The sequence below is a fragment of the Erithacus rubecula genome (genome assembly GCF_903797595.1).
Source record: "Erithacus rubecula genome assembly, contig: scaffold_197_arrow_ctg1, whole genome shotgun sequence".
Classification (NCBI taxonomy): Eukaryota; Metazoa; Chordata; class Aves; order Passeriformes; family Muscicapidae; genus Erithacus; species Erithacus rubecula.
In genome coordinates, this window is record NW_027636116.1 from 87,808 (window position 1) to 95,917 (window position 8,110).

General features: G+C 47.6%; 1 protein-coding gene across 1 annotated transcript; it reads right to left on the reverse strand.

Moving 5' to 3' along the window:
• Window positions 1–5,092: 5,092 nt before the first annotated feature.
• Window positions 5,093–6,087, reverse strand: LOC306815715 (olfactory receptor 14J1-like; the record flags this gene model as incomplete). The annotated part of the gene is made up of 1 exon (XM_079332270.1): window positions 5,093–6,087. One exon carries the CDS (start codon window positions 6,085–6,087, stop codon window positions 5,155–5,157), a length of 933 nt encoding a protein of 310 aa, XP_079188396.1. The 3' UTR covers window positions 5,093–5,154.
• Between the last annotated feature and the right edge of the window lie 2,023 nt (window positions 6,088–8,110).

Below are 8,110 nucleotides of genomic sequence, written 5' to 3' on the forward strand. Positions count from 1 at the left end.
TCTGCTGGGGTCTGTGTCTCACCCACACTGGAACCCGAGGAGTTGGCAGCCATATGTGTGTCTTTCTATAGAGCTTCTGTCTTTCTGTCTCTCTCTCTTCCCTCTCCTTCTAATGCTCTTGATATGAAACAGTTTTGGGTACTTCAACAACTTAATTGTTTAAAGGTTTCCACGTAAAATGGGCTAAGTTGATGAACTTCCTGCTCTGGTGAATGTTTTGTGTTGAATTGGATTTATTAAATCCTTTTCAAGAGTTCTTTGATTTTCTATACTTTGCCAGTAAAGTTTTTGTGTCATTTTGACCTCTTGAAAATATCTGGCTGGGGTTTCTCCTGTGCACCAAACCTGAGTAAAGAAATCTTTGGTCACCCCCAGCATTTCAGTGTTCTGGGATGTTACAGCCCCTCAGGCTCACAATGGCCTCTTGTTTCCATGAGGCCCCACAGTGTCACACTGGCCCTTGGTTCCATGAGCATCTGGAGTGTCACACTGATTTTGGGAATCAGGAATTGGCACCGAAATTGCAGAGTGTATGTTTTATGGCCATCTGGGACATATGGGCAGATATTTCCTCCAGACCACGTGTACCTGGTCAAGACAGGTTCCAGGTGTAAATATACATTGATCCCACAAGCCTCCATCTCCCTGCCCACCCATCTCTGCCTTCTCCCACTTTGGACTGTAATTAGCTGCCACACCTCCTGCTGTCATGTTTGGTTGTCCTTGGGATGAAGGTCATATTTTTTCCTTGGTGATTGCTATTTGACCTCTGCTTCTGGGCAGGCAAAGTGCAGGTCTGGCTATTCCTCAGGTTAACCTATTCCCCTGAAAACACTTGTCTGGTTCTGGCTGGTTTTTTGGAGCCTCAGATTTCTGCTTTGTCAGGCTTGTATAACACCTAGGTGTTGCTTTGCTGAGTTTTCGCAATATATCTTATCTTAATGGGTTTTTTTCCTGGCAACTAAGCTCCTATGTGGTCTGTTAGATACTGTTTCTCCATGTGATCTATTTCCCCTCCACATGCTTAAGCACATTATTGGCTTCTAAAATCCTGAATTTTCAAATCTATATATGTTCCCCATCTCCCGGATCCTGAGGGAGCAGCAGCAGTGCCTGGATCTGATCCCTGACTCTGGGGCAGGGCTGGACAAATGACTCCCACAGCAGGAGATGGAGCTGACTTTCAGCACAGTCCCTGCCACTCTTCCCTCCCGTGTGCAATGGTGTCACAGCATCCTGGGGCACCTGGGATCCCCCAGTGCCAGCAGGGACTCAAAATGGCTACCCTGGGCTCCTGGAGGAGTGCAGGGAACAGAGGTGGGGACTCCCTGTCCATGTGGAGCTTCCAGATGGAAAAGGCTGCTGTGAGAAGGCAGCTTCAAGGGCAGAGAAAGGAGGAGCTGGAGCCCTTGATCTGTGCCAGTTCCACAGCCCTGGGCAGCAGCCACCGAGCCCTGGGGAAACAGAGGGCACAGCAAGAGGGACAAAACCAGTCAAGGGCAGAGACTGGGAAGAGCCAGAGCTGGGAGCAGGAACAGCTGCTTCATTGCACTCTTGCAGAAAGCTCTTGCCTGGTTCAAAGTGCTGAAAGGGGTGAAGGGCAGAGAGGAGACCATACCAAACAATGCTGCTGGTTCCACAGCCTCCCCTCTCAGTGTCCCAGAAGGAACTGGATGAACTGTAGTCTTCTGTTCATATTGTCTTGTTCAGCATGAGCAGCTGAGCACCAAAAGCTAAAGGAACTGAAGCCTTAGGCCACAAGAGCTGAGCAAGAGGAAAATTTTTGACCAAAGTAATGCTACCAACCAGAACCTAACAAAATCCAGCAGATAGAAACCTGGAATTTTAGAATCTTTTCTGTTGGAAAAGACATCTGAGCACATTGAGTCCAGTCATTCAACCAGCACTGTCAAGCCCAGCAGTAAAGCACATCCCTGAAGTGCCAAGGCCTGGTCAACAGGCCCTGAGCCAAAGACAACCTCTGGATGAGCCTTCCAATCAAAAGTTATCTTTGTATCCACTAATTAGCGAAATATGCATGGTCATTAGCACTCTGATAGATGTATCCACTCATTAGTGAAACATATATTGACCTTTCTGTATTTAGAAACTGCACAAGGCCATAAAATCTGATATCTGGCCTTGTTTGGGGGTGTGTGATCCAAGTCAGGTCCCTTGGTTCCTCCTTGAGCCCTGGCCAGGCTTTGGGAGAAACCCAAGAGGAGAATGAAACAGAATGAGCTACAGTAAATGACACTGATTCCTGAACTTGGTGTCTGTGTCTCTGCTGCTGACCCTGCCTATTGGTAAAACAAAGTTGGTGTGCTCTGGCTAGATCACCACAAAATGTTGGTTTTTGTATGTAAATGTAAGAAATTAGTCCTGTCCTAAATTCCCAGGTATAGGGAAAACCTTCCCTAGAGTTTGCTGGCTCTGAAGTGGGCTGAGTTCAGAGCATCATGAGAACAGTGGGGAAGTCAGTTGAAAGAAGCTGAGCCATTGGATGTATTAAAATGCATGCAAAAATGAAAAGCACTTGTGTGTTTGGGAAGATGAGAATGAATTTTAATAATGGCATCTCAGAAACAGTACCAACAGAGAGAATGATTGCTGTCAAAATTCTCCAACATGGAGTGACACAAAAGGCTTTTAATCTTGAACTTGGATTCATTTGTGCAAAGGAAAGAGTAATAATATAACAAATAATTATATATATATATCTATAATATAATAACAATGTGATCTATATACTTTCACGCATATCTAAAATGACATTGTAAAATAATGCACCAAATACTAATTTTTAAGCTTTTCCTGCTCAGGGATGTAAAAATTAATACTCTACACAAAATGACTGGCCAGGACCCAAACATCACTGGTGTACTCTGTGAGATTGTATACAACGAATGAAAGAGGAAGGGATGAAATTGGCAGATTTGTGCTGACACTAGGATGTGGAATGCTTTCTCTGTTGCTGTGAAGAATAAAGATAGACTGCTGGGTTTTTCATACACCAGACCACCCACAAGCTGCAGCATTGATTGAACAGATGAAGAGGTTGTTAAAAAAGTAGAAGATGGAAATTTGTCATAATAAAAATCCCATCTCACAGACTTGTTCCATTCCCTTAACAATGGGCCCACTGGTGAATGCAAACCACCTGGATGTGCATGGCTGCACCCAATGTGCAAATACAACCATGGACAGTGACACTTGGACTGTCTGGGAAATTATTCCATTTGTGATGGCCCCTGACAGGGACACCCCAGAGGCTGCAGGGCTGGACCTTTATGCATTAGAATGAATTAGGATAAATCAGAAGAAAATTAGAGTTAGCAATACCAGAATAGGAATTCAGATTCTTCCAGGACACTTTGGTTTGATAAATGCTCACTCGAGCTTGGCCTTGAAGTGTTCATGATTTGGGAGGAGCAATCAATGCAGATTATCAAGGAGAAATTAAAGTAATTCTCTTAAACAATAGTGAACACTTGGATTATTCAACCCCATGGCAGGGTAGCATAATTGTTGATATTACAGTTTTTAAAACAACTGTGAAAAAAGAACATCCACCTCAAATCTCTGCTATTCATGGAGACAAAGGGTTTGGATGCACCAGTCCTAGTAATGGGGCCAGAGTGTGGGTGCAGAGGCCAAATGGCCTCCTGAGCCAGCTGAAGGAACAGCTGTGGGGAAAGACAGCACTGTTTGAATCCTGAACCCTGGGTGAGAAGGATGGGAATGTGTCCCTGCAGCCAAGTGTTCTGTGCCAGAACAAGTGGATGTTATGGGATATTGTATTACAGATCCTGTAGGACCAAATCTCCCTGTTTGTCCCAACAGCTCTTTGGAAAATGCTCTCATCCATGGGGCTCCATGTGAAGGCTGATGTGACACTGAGGGACTTCCACAGGAATTCCATCCAGGAGCCTGGGTGCCCTCAGGGACTGGGATCAGGCACCTCTGCAGCCAAGGGGAAAGGACCCACCAAGCCTTGTCACCCACAGACAGCACGGTGCAGCTGAACAGCAAAGGAACCTGGGGACATTATGCTGGAATCAAACAGGTGTCAGCTCTGTGGACAACAGAAATATTGCTCCTAACATAAATGAGGTTGAGGGAAAAGAATGAAAAACCATGTCACTAATCTACTACTGATGCCTGTAAATTGTATCTTGAGAGTCAGCCAGAATCTTTGTTTGCAGAAACACCTCTAGAGTTTTACCAAGGATTATTCATGAAGATGGTCATGAAAATGTCAAGATCAAAGCAGCCAAAATACTCAGTCTAACAAATTGTTGTATATGTTCTCAACCAGAGGGAAATCAAGGCAGAGCCATGAGTTCTCATGTTTGTCATGGTTTGCTTTTTTAAAATGAGCCCCATGGTGCATTTGGTGTTGAGCCCTTGAACCTCAGGGCCTGAGAGGAGATTGCACAAACCTTTTCAGGAGTCCCAGTCAGAAGAAAAACCCAAATGTCTCAAAGCATTAATGGGTCCCAATGCATACCTGTTCTCCTCTCCAGGGCTCTGTTGGGAACATCCTTGAGAGCAAACTGGGAAGGAGGTTGAAGTTTTCAGGCCCTGTACTGGGGAGATGCCCTTGCATGATGGAAATGCTGCTGCAGAGCCCAGCTCTGTTACAGCAGTGCCCACGGCCTGTTCCTGCCTGCAGTGTCTGCACAGTCACACAGCAGGACTGGGACTGAGCTAAAAGAGCCCTGAGGCCTTAAACCAACACAGAGGCTCTGAAGGGGAGTGTGGAAGTGAAGGAAGGGGAGGTTATGGAGCAGATGCCCTGGGGGTGCCTGGCAGTGAGGAGCAGTGGGGTTCCCTTTTCCCCCCAGCTCTGCACAGAGGCACCAACCTTGCAGCTCCAGAGAAGCCAAGGAGGAAAGATGTCAGGCAAACACAGCAATACCAAGTTATTTATTTTGTGTAAGCACATATGTAGCACAATTCCAGGATTATATACTCTATGGTTCACAGTACGAATGCAAATACTGAATTAAAAATGGTAAAGATAAAGATTTTCTTGTGAAAAAATTCTAAAATGTGTCATACCTGTGCCAGAAAAAATACCAAAAAAACCCACAGGACATAGAGTGGGCATTAATGAGTAATATTATAATAGTGATACAGGAGAATGAGAGTTTATTTTTTCTGAAAAGCATTCATGATGATTTTCCTCAAGCCATCCTTGAGCTCCTGGTTCCTCAGGCTGTAGATGAGGGGGTTTAGGGCTGGTGACACCACTGAGTACAGAACTGAGAGTGACAGATCCAGGGATGGGGAGGAGATGGAGGGGGGCTTAAGGTAGGAAAATGCTGCAGTGCTGATAAACAGGGAGACCACGGCCAGGTGAGGGAGGCAGGTGGAAAAGGCTTTGTGCTGTCCCTGCTCAGAGGGGATCCTCAGCACAGCCCTGATGATCTGCACATAGGAGAAAGCAATGAACACAAAACAGCCAAATACTAAACAGCCAGAAACAGCAAGAAGCCCAAGTTCCCTGAGATAGGATTTGGAGCAGGAGAGCTTGAGGATGTGTGGGATTTCACAGAAGAACTGGCCCAGGACATTGCCCTGGCATAGGGGCAGGGAAAATGTATTGGCCGTGTGCAGCAGTGAATAGAGAAAACCACTGGCCCAGGCAGCTGCTGCCATGTGGGCACAAGCTCTGCTGCCCAGGAGGGTCCCGTAGTGCAGGGGTTTGCAGATGGACACGTAGCGGTCATAGCACATGATGGTCAGGAGATAGTATTCTGCTGAGATGAAGAAGACAAAGAAAAAGAGCTGTGCCACACATCCTTCATAGGAGATGTTCCTGGTGTCCCAGAGGGAATTGTGCATGGCTTTGGGCACAGTGGTGCAGATGCAGCCCAGGTCAGTGAGGGCCAGGTTGAGCAGGAAGAAGAACATGGGGGTGTGCAGGTGGTGGCCGCAGGCTACGGCGCTGATGATGAGGCCGTTGGCCAGGAGGGCAGCCAGGGAGATGCCCAGGAAGAGGCAGAAGTGCAGGAGCTGCAGCTGCTGCGTGTCTGCCAATGGCAGCAGGAGGAAGTGGCTGATGGAGCTGCTGTTGGACATTTCTGCCATATGGGCATGGTGGACCACTGAGAAAAGACATTGACAAGCTGGAAAAGATTTTCTTGAGTCAATCCTGTGCAATTATATTACAAATCCTCTCAAAACTACTTCTCTTACTGTGGAGGAACTTCAGTAATTTTTTTTTTTTTTTTAATATCCATTTTGCACTGCTGAGTTACTGCCTCTTCTTCAGCATTGCTCTCAGCCTGAACACTGGGGAGTCTAGAGGGAAAACAGGGCTCCTGGGCCCCATTCCAGTCAGACCTGCTGGTCCCACACAGCTACCCTGTGCTCATTATATCCCCTACTATTTCATGGTGATCAAAATTACAGTGTGCTGGAAAAACAAAGTAGATTCTTTGAAGGTTCCAGTTTCAAAGTCAATCTTCCTAAACCCTTCCCTCTTTCCCTGTGCAGCTGGACTTAGAAGGATTTCCAGGGCTGTCCTGGAACTTTGATGCCTGGATTAGGAGCTGTTTCTCTGTATCCAAGGCCTGATAATCCCTGTATCCCTGTACCCCTGCCAGAGCCCAGCCCAGCCCTGGGGGCTCAGTTCTGCCCTGCACACCCCTCCCAGCAGAGGGCATTGCCCAGGGGCATCTTCCTGGAAGCAGGGCCTTAAGGGCAGCTCAGACAAACTGAGATGCTGCAAGCCAAGGTGCTGCTGCTGCTGTCTGTAGGCACAGGAGGGTGAGGAGGCACTTTGTGAGGGAGATGTGAGGCAGATCTGCTGATGCCCAATGGGACAGTGCAGGAGTCTCAGTGACACAGACACACCTGACAGCCCCCTTTCCCTTCCCTTGAGGAGAAAGCTGAGAGCAGCCCTGGCCATGCAGCACCATCTCCACAGCAGGAGGAATCTGCCCTGATGGGGGTGGCTCCTTCCACCTCCAACTTCTCCCCACAGTCCATGGGGAGCAGCCAGACAGGCTGAGAGCTGTCCCTGGCAGGTGGCACATGCCCTGGGCTGGCCAAGAGCCCTGAGGGCTGCAGGATCTGCTCTGCAGGACAGCCCTGGGCAGCCCTGGCTGCAGCCCCAGCTTCAGCCCTGCAGCCGTCCCTGGCAGCAGGAGCTATCCTGCCCTGACCCTCTGACAGTGCCCAGGGCAGCCCTGCTCTGCAGCACATCCTCCTTCTCCTGTTCCTGTGCCTCAGAGAAACTGGGAGAGTCCTCCTGACACATCCCCAGGCTGTGGGCTGTGCTGGCTCCAGGAGATCCCTCCAGGAGCACAGGGGACATTGCCCTGCACCCACAGACTCACCCTATCCAAGGCTGTGAAGATGTTTCCCCAAGTGAAGTTTCAGCTCAATGTCTTCCCAGTCGTGATTGCCTTCAGCCTGTCTGTGCCTGGCTCCTGTCCCCTCAGTGCCTGCAGACAGTGCCCTGAGCCCTGCTGGGCTGGGAGAGGAGCAGCTTCTCAGCAGAAATGTCTTTTTGAAGCTTTTCTTGGTTGCCATTATCTCCCTCTGTGCCACGAGACACAACACAACAACTTTGATGACCCTCTCAGGGGTTTGGTCTTTTTTAAATTAGAGTCAGTCCCTGAGAGAATGTTTTTCAAAAATCCTCTCAAGAACTCAAAATTAAATTGAAACTTGAAAGTTTCTTGAACTTTTAATGGGTCTCACTGAGAGAGAGGACTGAGAAAGTTCCCCAAGGTACCAGATAGAGCAGAACAATGGAGGCACTGGTGACTAGTCTGAACAAGGAAAGTAAAGGTGTCTTTGACAAAAATTTAGTAAAATTTTTACCATGCCTGTGAATTTTTAGCACAAGAACAAGGCATGCAGGGGCTGCTTTCCCAGCAGGCAAGGTGTGAAGACAAGAACACATCTGGCTCAAGGGTGCAGTGATAGAATGAACAGGAACTGGGAAATTGGAGTGGGTTTTTAGGAAATGGGTACATTTTAATATACATGTAGCGACTTAATATAAGCAACACACTTGTAGAATGACGTATCCACACAAGGATAGGAGTTATCGTATTCTTGGACATTGGACTTGAGGCCTGAAAAAATTATT